The 15584-nt window shown below is 37.5% G+C and overlaps 3 protein-coding genes across 4 annotated transcripts in view; 2 read left to right on the top strand and 1 right to left on the bottom strand.

The window, feature by feature from the left end:
- Positions 222-3262, top strand: LOC105162531 (adenylosuccinate synthetase 2, chloroplastic). Its single transcript, XM_011080578.2, has 4 exons — positions 222-667; positions 1345-2037; positions 2262-2573; positions 2807-3262. The coding sequence occupies exons 1-4, from the start codon at positions 260-262 to the stop codon at positions 2975-2977; spliced, it is 1584 nt and encodes a 527-aa protein (XP_011078880.1). The 5' UTR covers positions 222-259; the 3' UTR covers positions 2978-3262.
- Positions 3825-5782, top strand: LOC105162532 (alpha-1,6-mannosyl-glycoprotein 2-beta-N-acetylglucosaminyltransferase). The gene has a single exon (XM_011080580.2). It carries the CDS (start codon positions 4206-4208, stop codon positions 5481-5483), a length of 1278 nt encoding a protein of 425 aa, XP_011078882.1. The 5' UTR covers positions 3825-4205; the 3' UTR covers positions 5484-5782.
- The window catches only part of LOC105162533 (polyol transporter 5), a 13371-nt gene continuing 4060 nt past the window's right edge, over positions 6274-15584 (bottom strand). For both annotated transcript variants that reach the window (XM_011080582.2, XM_011080581.2), the window contains exon 3: positions 6274-7504. In XM_011080582.2, coding sequence (XP_011078884.1) covers positions 6456-7504 — 1049 coding nt within the window. In that variant the 3' untranslated portion in view covers positions 6274-6455. The remainder of the gene's footprint in view (positions 7505-15584) is intronic.

A 15584-nucleotide genomic window follows, 5' to 3' on the forward strand; every position in this document is an offset into this window, starting at 1 on the left:
AAAATTATAATATGCTCTTTGAAAATTTATAAATATCTTTTTAAAATTAATGACCATCTAACAAATACCCTCTCATGACATTCTTCTGTAAGGGGTGATATTTTATAATTATTTTTTCTTTAAAATATATTTATTTTATAATTAAATTTATCATAAATATATTATGATAAAAATGAAAGCTGAGAGTATACTATAATATAATATAATGCTCTAACTGAAAACTGTTTGACTTTATCAATCCACACTCCTCTCCTCTGTCATGCTCTCCTGCTCCCTCCCTAACCCATCAATCCCCCCAACTCACACTCACTGTCTCTCGCCCTCTCCCTCTTTCTCCGCCGCCATGAGCCTCTCCTCCCCCACCTCCATCTCCTCCGTGCCGCGTCCGTGGAGTGGGACGCGTTCCGGGAAGGTTGCTGGGGTCCACCCCCACATCCAGCTTTCCCTTCCTGGCAACAGGCAGCAGAAGACGATTCTTTGCTCCGCCGCGGCGAAGAGCGGCGCCGGCGTAGTACAGCAAGGCGTCGGCGAGTCCGAATTGAAAATGAGTCGGATTGAATCTCTGAGTCAAGTCTCTGGCGTGCTTGGGTGCCAGTGGGGGGACGAAGGCAAAGGAAAGCTAGTGGATATTCTTGCCCAGCACTTCGACATCGTGGCGCGTTGTCAGGTATGTGTTTTATGTATATGTAGAAGCTTCTTTGTCTGTACTAGCGTTTTGATCGACAACTATTGTGCTTTGGATGGATTCTTTCTGTTTTTGAGAATGCTTTGGATGGATTCATGATGTTCATTTTGGTGGCCAATGTACTTTTTTCCTTGGGAATTCAGTATAGAATGCAGAAGCTTGTTCTTTGCGATATCTAGTCCTGTTATTTTGTTGATACTTTTGGTAAGATAAGATACGATCCTGCTCATGAATGAATTATCAATCACTGAAATTAAGCTGGGACAGAGGCTAAGCATTACCCTTTACGTGCTTCTGATTTACAGTTCTACTCAGATTTTAGTTGGCAAAAATGTCTCTCCCTGGATTAAGTACGTCGAGAGTCATGGTTTTGTGAATTACGCCATTTGCTTTATAGAATCACTGTTGCTAAGGTCAGATGTGATACAGCGATTAGCAGGCTATGTCAGGATGCTTTATGGTCCCCTGACATGATCTTTCTTGACACTTTATAGAGATTATTCTAATGATGTATCACTTAGTGAAAAGATAAGAGTTCCGATGTTGATTTATTTTATTTGGTCTAAATATTTCCAGTAGTTCCCGGTGCATGTAACAAAGCTGTAGTTTTCATTTCTTTGGTTACTTATTCCAAAACCTTCACCATCATTTAACTTCAGGGTGGAGCAAATGCTGGCCACACAATTTACGATTCAGCAGGCAAGAAGTTTGCGCTTCACCTTATTCCCTCAGGTATTCTTAATAAAGAAGCAATCTGTGTAATTGGCAATGGAGTCGTGGTTCATCTGCCACAACTATTTGAAGAAATTGATGAGCTTGAAGCCCGTGGTGTCTCTTGCAAGGGAAGGATCTTGGTATCTGACCGTGCTCACCTGTTATTTGATCATCATCAAGTAGCCGATGGGCTTAGGGAAGCTGAGCTTGGTAAATTAGACATTGGCACTACCAGGAGGGGTATTGGACCTTGCTATTCAAGCAAGGTTACACGGAATGGCATAAGAGTAAGTGACTTGAGGCATATGGATACTTTTCCTCAGAAGCTTGATCTTTTATTAACTGATGCTGCATCAAGATTCAAAGATTTTAACTATGGCCCTGACATGCTCAGGCAAGAGGTTGAACGATACAAGAAGTTTGCTGAGAGGTTGGAACCCTTTATAACCGACACTGTGCATTTCATGAATGATGCTATATCTCAGAGAAAAAGGATTTTGGTAGAAGGTAGTCAGGCAACCTTGCTAGACATTGACTTTGGAACTTATCCTTACGTGACTTCCTCCAGTCCATCTGCTGGAGGAATCTGCACGGGTCTTGGCATTGCTCCTAGAGTTATTGGTGATCTTGTGGGTGTGGTAAGTAGGGACACAATTCCTTCTTTGCTTTTAGCTGAAATATGTACTTCGCAGATAACATTATACCTCACATGTGCAAGATGTGCATCTTTTCTATTAATTTGGCAAAATTTCTAGAAGTATCTCATACTTTTTGCTGAGGTTTTACTTGAAATTGCAATGTCTTCTGTAGTTCTGTTACAAGTGCAGATCAGAGTTATGTTTTTCATTTGACAATAATGCAGGTCAAATCATACTCCACCCGAGTTGGTTCAGGTCCATTCCCAACGGAATGCTTTGATAAAGTTGGTGATCTATTGAGGTTTGAGGGGCATGAGTTTGGCACAACAACTGGTCGCCCCCGTCGTTGTGGCTGGCTTGACATAGTTGCACTAAAATATTCTTGTCAAATAAATGGAATCACGTCTCTGAACCTCACCAAGCTCGATGTATTATCAAGTCTACCAGATATTAGAGTGGGCGTTGCATACAAGAAAGTTGGTGAAACTCCACACCAAACTTTCCTTGCAGACTCTCGTGTGCTGAACCAGATCCTGGCAAGCTCTAATTCATGTTTTCTGACTGGATTTTATTGCTCGATCCTGGCTTTTCCTTTTTCATTTTTTTTCCCATTTTGGTTCTTGGAGGTCCAGTCTTGTTAACTTAAGAACTTGTCAGTTTGGAAGATATCATGGTTTTATCCACGTATCATGTTTCTTCAAGTCGATCTTTTCTCCTTCTGCAAGCTTCAATCTTTTCCATTTAATCTGCTTTCCGTGGTCTTGTGTAGGTTGAATATGAAGATATGCCTGGGTGGCGGACCAACATTTCTTCCATACGAGAATACTCTAAGCTGCCACAAGCTGCACGTAATTTCATAGAAAGGATAGAAGAACTCGCTGGTGTACCCATCCACTACATTGGCGTTGGACCGGGACGTGATGCCATTATATACAAATAAAGATTACGAGTTCTCTCAGTGTCTTACTGCGCATATTCTATATTTTTCGGGCCTTGAATGATGCTTCTGACACTCGGAAGAACTTCGGCCCCATGTTTGAGGGTTTGATTTTATCTAATAAAAACTGGAAATTTCAATCTAGTGACGTGAAATTAGTGTAAAGATGTAGCATTTTTGGCCTCTGGCACCGACGTTGATTAGGTTTTCTGACTTCTACTGAAGTCTACTGAGACCTCGCAGATGAAACCTTCTTACCTCTTAACAGGGCTGGAATCCGTTTTGGCATATGTTGTCGACCCCTGTGGCTTTTAGCTACCTAAATACCATCAATTTCTTCTGTGTACATTACTTGAATAAAATTTTATTACATTGAATCAATTACATTATAAGTATTATTACATTCATTTATGCATTTGTTCAACAAGTTTACTTAATCGAATTTGATTTGAACTGATAGAAAATTGAGGTTGAAGTTGAAACAGATTGAGCAGTTGGAGTTGATCCCAAGTAACAATCCAACTTCCTTACCAGAAAATGACAATTGACATTCCAACCTCTTGCAAGGACAACCATTGTAAGAGTTACAATTTTGTAAATATCTGGGGCAGAAGTACAATTTTACTGAACTTGAAAAATTATTGAATATATTGATATAAATGCTTTCATTTAATTTGGTGGAAAATCAAATCTAAAAATTAGATTACTATTTTAACATGATTGTAGAGGATTCAATTAAAAAAGTCTAATTTAAGACAAACAATTAAAGAAAATTACCACGCAATAGTCAATAGTCAATAACTCGAGTCAAGACCGTGTTTGGCCGCTTATACTAAAGCTTGGATGAAAGAGAGGAAAAATTCCGTCTCTCTACTTCGTTCTCTCTTCCAATCCCAATATAATAATGGAGGCAGTGTTTTGAATTCTTTGGAATCAACGCATTGAGGGATCTGTTTTCTTCACATCTTGATCAGTTGAAGCTGTTTCTCTTGAAGGGTTTGTTATTTTGTACTGAGCAATCCATTCTTGAATTTTCTTGATTTCTCAGATTAGTCAGCTGCGTGAGCTGTGTGGATGGTTTATCCCTATTGTGGAGACCCGTTCTTTAAAGTTCTCAAGGTTTACTTCTTTTGTTCATTTAATGATTTCTTGTTCTTGTCCAAGAATTAGTACAAATCTCTTCCTTTTATGATTTTCAACTGTCTGCCATTCGTGGGGAGCTCTCATAGTTATGGCGGCTTCTCACAGGAAAGCCCGGGTGAGAGATGTGGCTTTTTGCCGTATGATTTTCATTGGTGTATTAGGAGTTGTTTTGTTGGTTTTGCTAATAAGGACAAAGACATTTATAGATTTAGTTAGCAGACATTCAACAGAGACTGATGAGAGTGGATTGGCTCATAACTATACTTTGGTTTCTAATAAGAATTTGAAGCTTCCCAGACAGAATGAGTTCTCGATTTCCTTAGAAAAACGTAATCAGATGCCACCTAGGAACTTAGATTTATATCCCAGGTTAGCCAAGAATCATGTAGTCATTGTGTTGTATGTTCATAACCGGCCCCAATATCTTCAAGTAGCTGTCGATAGCCTCTCCCGGGTGGCAGGGATTAGCGAAACTCTGCTTATTGTTAGTCATGATGGGTACTTTGAGGAGATGAACAAGATTGTGGAGAATATAAAGTTCTGCCAAGTGAAGCAAATATTTGCCCCTTACTCGCCTCACGTCTTTCCTAATAGCTTTCCTGGTGTTTCACCTAATGATTGTAAGGACAAGGATGATCCCGCCAAGAAGAAATGTGAAGGGACTCCAGATCAGTATGGCAACCATCGGTCCCCTAAGATTGTGTCGTTGAAGCATCATTGGTGGTGGATGATGAATACTGTGTGGGACAGTTTAAAGGAGACGAGCCAGCACTCTGGTCATATTCTCTTCTTAGAAGAGGACCACTTTATTTATCCTAATGCATATCGCAATTTACAGTTGCTTATAGAGTTGAAGCCTCAGAAGTGCCCGCATTGCTATGCTGCAAATCTGGCACCGTGCGATGTGAAATTGAGGGGAGAAGGGTGGGAGAGTTTGATAGCAGAAAGGATGGGAAATGTGGGATACTCATTTAATCGGACGGTGTGGCAAAAGATTCATAGGAAGGCTAGAGAATTTTGCTCATTTGATGATTATAATTGGGATATAACAATGTGGGCTACTGTCTTTCCTTCATTTGGTGGCCCTGTTTACACATTGCGTGGACCTAGAACAAGTGCTGTTCATTTTGGGAAATGCGGTTTGCATCAAGGACAGGGGGAGACGGCTTGTATTGATAATGGCGTTTTGAACTTAGAAGTTGCAGAAGTTGATAGAGTTCCTAATATTAAATCAGATTGGGGAGTATATGTGTATGAGCACCAATCAGGTTATCAAGCTGGCTTTAGGGGTTGGGGAGGCTGGGGAGATATAAGAGACCGCCAACTCTGTCTGGAATTTGCAAAGATGTATAGGGCTTCTGGCTAAGATGTCTGAACCTCGACGGACTGTTGTCTTCCTCTTGCACGTTGGTTGATTTTGTTGTGTTTATGATAGAGAGCATAAGCTGCTGTTACAATTTTCTTTTTGTTATACATTAGAGATGAGAACCTTTCTGTTCACACGTCTGCTGTAAGAAACCAACACTATGCTTTTCCGTTTCTTAAAATTTGTTCAAGCATGTTCATCCTCCAGTGTTTTATATGGCTAATGTACTGATTATTTGTTTGAATAGTTCTTCTTTGCAAATGAAATGTCATGGTTGTTATTTGACAACTTGAACCCTACTTCTACGGTAATTGTCTAGTTACTATTTACTTGTCATTTTTCAGAACTGTAGTAAATGATGGGTGTTTAGACCTTTTTAAGGTGGTGCTGCAAGTTCTTCTTTGATGCCATTGTATCTTTGCTTTTTTACCATTAGACACATTCTCCTTCTATTTTAAGTGTAAAGAGTTCTTGATCTTACCTAGCCATAGGGATCAATCTTACAAAAGAGCTTCGTTCTGCACATAGTGTTTTCAGATGCAAGAACCAGGCATTGGAGTTTAGAACATCATAAATTCCCTTTGGCGAAATCCAGAAAGTACCAGGTAGGCAGGTAGCTTTTCATTTTAGTCTTGAATCTTGTCAAATTCCTTCTTATAGGGAAAGGCGTGTTTTCCACTTATAGCTTTGAATTAACCCCCAATTCACATCTCATCTTATTTTGGAATTTTACAAACTTCTCTGCTACCAGACACTTTAGAACATTATAAGCCATCAAACACCTTAAACATCATTTTAAGGAACTTGTCTGCTCAAACAGCATCTCAAAAATTAACAAATGTTGCTTTCCTCAAGTGCCCACAAACTAGAAATAGAGAAAACCCATTCATTGGATTCTTAACATATCTTACTGTAATAACCATCCAAGGTCTGGTATTGTTTTTGAGGAAAATGTAAGAAACCAACAAAGATTCAAGTAGCACTGTCTTGCTCCAATTTCTTTCTCTTCAACTCTCTCATGGTGGACCTCCACCTGAAGAAACTGCCAAACAGGGCCTCTATCTCCTCCAAGTTTCTCCCCTGTGTTTCAGGCAGCAATGTGTAGAAGAAAATCCAAGCAATAACAGCAACCCCAGTGAACAAAAAGAATGCACCACCAATGGTAATAGCTTTATACAATGATATAAATGTCATCAACACCACCCCACTGGTGAACCTATTCGCTGCCACTCCCATACTGCATCCTTGAGCCCTCAGCCTCAGTGGGAAGATCTCGGAGCTGTACACCCACGCAATTGGCCCCATTCCTATTGAGAAGAATGCTACGCAAGCCAACGATGTGGCGACGCATAGCACCACGGCCCACGTTAGCTTTTGATCATCATAGTGATCAATGAGAGTCAATCCAGTGGCCAGTCCGAACAGCGACGCTGCCAGGCCGCCGCAGCTGGTGAGGAGCAAAACCCGCCGCCCCACCTTGTCGACCAAGAATGTAGCCACCAGGATGAACATGGTTTTGCTCACGCCGACGGCTATGGTGGCGAGCAGCTTGTCGGAGTCGTTTCGTATACCCGCTTTTTCGTATATCCTCGGGCTGTACATGACCACCGCGTCTATACCGCTCGCTTGCTGGAAGAAATGGATTCCGAGGCCCGCGATCAGAATATGGCGGACGGTGGGGGTGGGCCGAAGGAGCAGGTCCTTCCAGACGCCCTCCCCGCGGCTACGTTTGGGGACCGATACGACGTCGTCGCCGCAGTTTTCCGGCAACCCCGCCGCCTGTTTGATGTCAGCAAGGCGTAATTGGGCTTCTTGGGGTGAGTCGGAAGTTCTGTCGAGCACCTTCTGGGCATCGCGGAGGCGGCCCTGCAAGACTAGCCAGCGAGGGGATTCGGGCATGGCCAGCACCCCAATGGCGAGGAAGATAGAGGGGACGGCGCCGACTCCGAGCATCAGCCGCCATCCCAGTTTCAAAGGAAGCTTGGCGAACGCATAGTTTGATACGTATCCAAGCAAAACACCTACAAAGTAAATCGTTACGGCGTTTTCACTCGATTTTACATCCTAACTCAATGAAGAAAATAATAATAATAATAAGTATTTACCAGTTCACATTCCTAAGTAGTGATTATGAATTTATACTATTGAAATTAGGGATAATTACAATCTCCTCTCCTAAAATTTGATGTAACTATACATAAACTTCCTGTAATTTAAAAAATTATATTTAGCACCTTTAAACTTTGTTTCCGTCTAACATATTAGTTAAAATTTACTGAATTTGCTGATATTAACAAAAAAATTGAGTGAAAATTGACCCTTAACTGACTGACTACTCACTTATTGCAGGTCAAATAATTTTTCGGTCTAAACACCTTTATAACGGTAAAGATATATCTCTTCACATGCATTGAAGCGTGAAGACATATGAAGTTAATTTAGTCAAAAAAAAGATTGATTTGACCTGCAATAAGTTAGTATAATAAGTCATTCAGAAGTTAATATAGATTCTTTTTCTGATTTTTTTATTTTGTTAATATCAACAGGTTTAGTGAATTTTAACTAACGAATGAACTTATTTGTTAGACAGAAACAAACTTTAGGGGTGCTAGGTGTAATTTTCCAAATCATAAGAGGTTTACGTGTAATTACACCAAACATCAAGGAAGGAGAATGTAATTATCCCTTGGAACTATAATCACTTTGACGTGGTGTTTATCGATCTCCTAAGAATTCCTTAAGTTATTTGTTGTTTAGGTTTAAGGTTTCACCAATAACAACCAAGATGGCGAGGTGGTTTAATTGAGACAAATTCTTACTTAAGTCGGATTTGATTATATGTAAACCAATTTTAATGCAAGTCTAATATACTTTTGTGCTGCAATTGATGTATAGCTTTAAGAAAGAATTACGTGATAAATATATCACATTTGTTCATATAATTATGTATGGCCCAAAATCAAGAATTAGGAGAAGCCTACTTGGAGACCCATCTCTAAAACCCGACGCAGGTTCTTTCTCTCCCCTTTTATTTTTGCTGCAATCCCAATTTCACTTCATCCTCTTTTCTTCACATTCATGCGCCGAATGACTCTCACCCACCTTTCTCTCTCTACTTTCCATGTCCCGTAAATCTCTGATTGCTAGTAAACATGGTAACCAAGGCATTCTCTTATGTCATCATTTCCTCTATAAAAAGGCCTTGACCCCTTTCGGCTGAAAGACAAGAAAAATCGATTGAAACACTCCTCTTCCCTCTCTCTCTCCAAATCGTTCTTAGTGAACATATAAATTCTTTGTGAGTCTTTGTGACTAAGAAATTTAAGTGATTTCTAGAGTTTATCGTGAGATTTGAGAACCTTGTGGTGTCGGGTTGGAGGTGAAGTAACCGTGGGTTGACCGATTCTGTGTGAATGGTACTTTGTGTGTTCTTGAACGGAAGCTGGATATTCCTGAGCCTACATCTGCAAATCTGTAAAATTTTTAAGATTTGTTCTTTCTTTGTTATTTATTATTCATTATTATTTTTGTAATATCAGTTAGTATATAAGGAGTTTCGTACTCTACACCGCTGTAATAGTCGAATAGGGTTCTCTGAAATACAAGGTTACCATTTTACAGTGGTATCAGAGCCTCGTCTCTGAAATCTGGTGATCCTGGTGGTGGTAACATGTTCTAAATCTCTCCTATTTTATTTCCGCAATTTTTTTTTTGTCAATATTACTGTTATTATTTAGCCGCGGTAAATCTCCCTAAACTCCCACGTGGCCGTTCCCCTGAGGACGTCGGGTATCTGGTCGGGACTTAGGCTGGAAGCCTCGGTCTGTTGATCTATTTGATATCTATTGTTATTATATCTCTGTGATACTTATTTCTGCGATTTGTTCGAATATTATATCTTTGTGATATTTGTTTCTGCGATTTGTTTGCCTTCAAAATTCGGGTAATTTATTCTCTTCAATTCACTGAATTTTTTTTAAATATATATGAGATATTGCAATCTGTGTGATTTAAATATTTTTGATATTCCATTGTTGGTATTTGAGTGATATTGTGAATTGTGATATTCATTAATGAGATAACCTTGGTTTTGTGATTGAAATCCACATACCTCTATTTGCGTGACTTGAAATATCATCCTTGATATATTCTGTTTTCATCTGCAAAGTGGTTGTTGCATAATTGAAAACATTTTCTATGTTAAAAACTTAGTGATATTACTATTAAAACATTTCTGTTGAAATTTGTTTCTCCATTTTTTCTGTGAATTTTGTTACCAAGAAATCATGCCAAAAATCAGTGTTCTATATTTCTCTTTAAAAATTCACATTTTCTGTTAAAAAACGATTTCTCAAAATTCTTTAAATGGCCGGTTATATTTTTCAACCTTTCGATGGCAAAAGTGATTTTCGATTTGGCAACAGAAAATGAAAGGGATTTTGATCCAACAAAAGATTTTCAAGGGCATAGATGGCAAATATTCTGATAATACTTCTGAAGAAAAAATGTTGGAAAATGATGAGTATGCGTATTCTTTGATTATACTGAATTTGTCTGATACTATGCTTAGAAAAGTTGGTAAACAAAACTCTGTTAAAGAACTCTGGAAAAAATTAGAAGATTTATACACATAACCTCTTTGCCTAGTAAACTCTTTTTGCTTGAAAAGTTCTTTAGGTATAAATTGGACTTGTCTGAAAACATAGAAGATAACCTAGATGATTTCACTAAACTGATACAAGACATTAAATTGACAGGAGATAAAAATAATGATGAATATTGTTCTATTGTCTTATTGAATGCTATTCCTGATTTCTATTCTGATGTCAAGGCTGCTATAAAATATGGTAGGGATAGTGTTAATCTAAAAACGGTTGTTAATGGTCTAAAAAGCAAGGAAATGAACATAAGGACTAATAAACCAGCACAAAACCAACATGAGGTTAACTTTGTAAGAGGTAGGTCTAAGTTTAGAAATTCTGGATCTAGGTCTAATAATAGGAGCAAGAGTAAAAATAGGAGTTCTAGCACGAGTAAGTCTAGACCTAGAGGTAATCACTATAGAGATGACAAGACTAGAGAACGACGCTGCTATAATTATGGATTAAAGGGTCATTGAAAGACAATCCGATGAAAGAGAACATGCTAATAATGTTTCGGAAGAAATGGTGAAGTCTTTATGGTGTGTAAAGTGAACTCTGTGCTTTCTGTGAACAAATATGAGTGGTTACTTGATTCAGGTTGCACGTTTCATATGAACCCTTATAAAGAATTTTTTTCTAATTTAAAAAATGAAAGTTGTGATTTTGTTTCTATGACAAATGAAAAGCGATGTGAGATAATGAGTTTTGGTGACATTTCTCTTAATTTTAACGATGGTTATAAATTAATTTTGAAAAATGTTCGGTATGTGCCTGATCTTAGTCATAATCTCATATCTTGTGCTGCACTTGAGGAAGAGGGTTTAGAGGGAAGATGGGGAAAAGGGATCTTAGTCATAATCTCATATCTTGTGCTGCACTTGAGGAAGAGGGTTTAGAGGGAAGATGGGGAAAAGGGGCAAATGAAAATTATGAAAGGTTCCCTTGTCGTTTTTAAGGCTGAAAAGAAGAGAAACCTTTACTTATGTTCTGTGACTTATGATTCTCTTGCTGCGACTGCGAATGAATGTGATAAGACATCGTTATGGCATAAATGTTTTGTGTCACATTAGTAAAAAAGGACTTGAGTTTTTAAAAAGAGAAAAAATTCTACATGATAAACTTGATGATTTGAAATTCTGTGATGACTGTGTGTTAGGTAAACAGCATCATGTGCACTTTCCTGCTAAAACTTCCCCAAATCCTTCCATGTCATCCTGCATTCTTGACTATGTGCATGCTGATGTTTGGGGTCCCTCTAAGGAACCCACCCATGGTGGTAATCGTTATTTTTTATCTATCGTTGACAATTTTTCAAGGAAAGTGTTTGTTTTCTTATTAAAACACAAATCCGAAGTTTTTGAAAGATTCGAAAAATAGAAAATTTTGGTGGAAAACCAAACTGGTAAAAAGCTCAATCTCTAAAGGACCGATAACGATCTTGAATTTTGTAATCAAAATTTTTCTGATTTGTGTGAAAAGTTTGGCATAAAGAGACATAAACCCAACCCCTACACCCCATAGCAAAATGGCGTGGCCGAACGGATGAATCGTACTCTTCTAGAAAAGGTTAGGTGTCTTTTAGTATTTTGGTTTACAAAAATCTTTTTGTGGTGAAGCCCTCTTGACTGCTGCTCATTTGATTAATCTATCTCCATCTGTGCCTTTGCTTGGTAAGTCTCCTAATACTGTGTGGTATGATAAACAACCTGATGTTTCTGCCTTACATGTTTTCGAATGTTCTGCTTTTGTGCACCAAAATTCTGATAAGTTAGAACCCCGATCTGTGAAATGTGTGTTTATTGGTTATCTAAAGGGTGTCAAAGGGTATATGCTATGGGTACGAAGCCAGCTAGGTTTTAAGGTGTTAATAAGTAGAGATATCATATTCAATGAAAATGAGATGCCTTGCCTTAAAACGTCAGACATAGCCCAAAACGACACCACTTTAATAAGATGGAGAGCATAGAGGATAACCAAGAAGGGGGGGGGGGGGGAAAGAAGCACAAAATCCTGAACACTTAGAACACCCAAAAAACACGAACATAGAAACAAACCTTGATGACTACTAATTAGCTAGAGATAGAATTAGGAGACAAACTAGGATGTCTTCAAAACAGAGATTATCAAGTTGCTCTAAACACGGAAATTCCTGAACCTACGAGCGTAGAAGAAGCATAAAATCGAAAAATTAGCCTAGTGCCGTGGAGGAAGAAATGAAATCCCTTAGGGATAATAAAACATGGATTCTGGTACCAAAATCTTCTGAATGTTCTCTAGTAGATTGTAAGTGGATCTTCAAGGTTAAACAAGAGAATCCCATAAAATACAAGGCTAGGTTAGTAGCTAAAGCATTCACACAAAAAGAGGGTATCAACTACAATGAAATTTTTTCTCCCGTTGTGAAATACCCTACTGTTCGCATTATACTTGCTCTTACTGCTCACTTTAATGGGGAGTTAAAACAAATGGATGTGAAAACTGCATTTCTTCATGGGGACTTGGATGAAAAAATTTATATGCGTCAACCTCTTGGCTTCATTGATAAAACAAAATCGGACTATGTGTGCCTCTTGAAAAAAATCCCTCTATGGTCTGAAACAGTCCCCCCGACAATGGAACAAAAAGTTTGATCTTTTTATGCTTTCTCTTAACTTCAAAAAAAGTGAATATGATCATTGTCTTTACTTTACGTATATTGATGAATGTCCTATTTTTTTGGTGCTATATGTGGATGACATGCTTATCTCTAGTCCTAATCTTAAACTGATTGATGATTTACAAAAGGATTTGGGTAAGACTTTTGAAATAAAAAATCTTGGTGATACTAAAAGGATTCTTGGAATGGATATAACTAGAGATAGGAACGAGTCGAAAATTCTCCTAAATCAAAGGACTTATATTTTGTCTATCTTGAAATTTTTTTTTATGAAAAATAGCAAACCTGTTTCTGTCCCACTTGCTGCTCATTTTCAATTATGCAGAGATCAAAGTCCTAAAAACGATTTTGATAAAGAGAAAATGAGCAAAGTTCCCTATTCAAATGTTATTGGATTCATAATTTTTCTTATGGTTTGTTCACGGCCCGATATTGTTTATGCCATCAGTTGTCCCAACAGGTATATGTCTAACCTTGGCCCTCCACATTGGGAGGCCCTGAAATGGCTCCTTAGATACCTTCGTGGTTCTATTGATATCGGTATCACTTTCTCTAAATTCTCTGATAATATTCAATTGATTGACTATGTGGATTCAAATTATGCTAACGATAGGGATAGTAGAAAGTCTACAACGTCTTACATATTTTCTTTATGTGGTTCATGCATTAGTTAGAAGTCTCAATTACAACATATAGTTGCATTATCCACAACTGAAGCCGAATACAAAGCTACCACTGAAGTCTTTAAAGAGGCTATATGGTTGGAAGGTTTGATTAAAGAAATTGGTTTTCTTAAACACAAAGTCACTATATTTTCTGATAGTCAGTCGTCTATACAATTATGCAAAAATCCTGTGTTTCATGATAGGACTAAGCATATAGATGTTAGGTATAATTTTATTCGTGATATTGTTGTCAAAGAACTTATCAAACTCGAGAAAATCAAAACTGATAATAACCCAGCTGATATGGGTACTAAATGCCTACTTGCAGAAAAGTTCTTTATATGTCTAAAAATTCTAAATCTTGTTCCCGACTAACACCTGTGGTGGAATTGTTAGTTTTTCGTGTCTTTGCAGATACCTGGAAGCTTTCTTTGGCAATGATGAATATACCAGATTCACAACTCCTAACCTATGACTATTGGGTCTTTGGTCCAAGGTGGAGCATGTAATTATGTATGGCCCAAAATCAAGGATTAAGAGAAGCCCACTTGGAGGCCCATCTCTAAAACCCGACGCAGGTTCTTCTCTCCCCTTGTATTCTTGCTACAACCCCAATTTCACTTCATCTTCTTTTCTTCACATTCATGCGCCGAATGACTCTCACCAACCTTTCTCTCTCTAGTTCCCATGTCCCGTAAATCTCTGATTGCTAGTAAACATGGTAACCAAGGCATTCTCTTATGCCATCCTTTTCCTCTATAAAAGGCCTTGACCCCTTTTGGCTGAGAGACAAGAAAAATCGATTGAAACACTCCTCTTCCCTCTCTCGAAATCGTTCTTAGTGAACATATACATTCTTTGTGGGTCTTTGTAATTGAGAAATCTAAGTGATTTCTAGAGGTTTATCGTGAGATTTGAGAACCTTATGGTGTCGAGTTGGAGGTGGAGCAACCGTGGGTTGACCGATTCTATGTGAATGGTGCTTTGTGTTTTTGAACGGAATCTGGATATTCCTGAACCTACATCTGCAGATCTGTAAAATCTTTAAAATTTGTTCTTTCTTTGTTATTTATTATTCATTATTATTTTTCTAATATCAGTTAGTATATAAGGAGTTTCGTACTCCACGCCGCTGTAATAGTCGAATAGGATTATCTGAAATGCGAGGTTACCATTCTACAGTTCTTTAAATGATTTGATTTATCTAAATTTAATTTGAATAAGAATTTTTCAAAATTGAATTAATTCGCTTTGCTCTATGAAGAAATCTCTTAGTGGGGTCTTCCACATTTTCCGGGGCGACCAGATTCACGTGCACCCGTCTTCTGGCCCGAAGAAGCGTCTTCACACTAGAGTAGTTGTCTCTTGTCGATCGTATGAGGTGACAGATTCAGGTACATTATCCAAGCATTTGTATGTGTATTTATTTTTTGATTAAAAGATACGAAAAAGAGCCAACCAGAATGGGTTAAATTCCTGATTTCAACCCAACTCAATTAGTTTTGAATTGGATTAGTTATATTTTAAAATAATTTTAATGGATCTAATATACGAATTTTAATGGATTCAATCCATTGACTAAAATAAAAAAAGCTAAAACGACTCACTATTTCACTCTCACACATCTATCTCTCACACACACAAGGACGCTGACAAATCACAATTTGCTTTCTTCATATGCATGCATTAGGGGTATACAATTTTCAATTAACTGATCAAAAGCTGGCCAAATGAAAAGTTTGATTTTTTATTATTATTTTTTTTAAATTTTGATTATTTGATTCGATTTTAATTTTTTATACCGATTATCGAACCGAATTGAATATCAAATTTTAAAATATATACGTATATATATAAATATATAATATTATGAATACATATAAATAAAATAACAATAATATATATAAGTGTTAAATATCTTAATATATGTATTTATAATAAAAAAATAATAAATTTTATGATTAATACATACTTGATTATTATAATCACTATTCATTTATAATAAATAAATTGACATTATATTTTTTAAAATTTTCGATTAATTTGGTAAAAATTAGAATCCAACTTAACCATAATAAGTATGGTTATTACCAAACCAAAACAAACATTTCAATTCGATATTCGTTAACTGAATTGA

Source organism: Sesamum indicum, linkage group LG5, assembly GCF_000512975.1.
Source record: "Sesamum indicum cultivar Zhongzhi No. 13 linkage group LG5, S_indicum_v1.0, whole genome shotgun sequence".
In the NCBI taxonomy this organism is placed as follows: Eukaryota; Viridiplantae; Streptophyta; class Magnoliopsida; order Lamiales; family Pedaliaceae; genus Sesamum; species Sesamum indicum.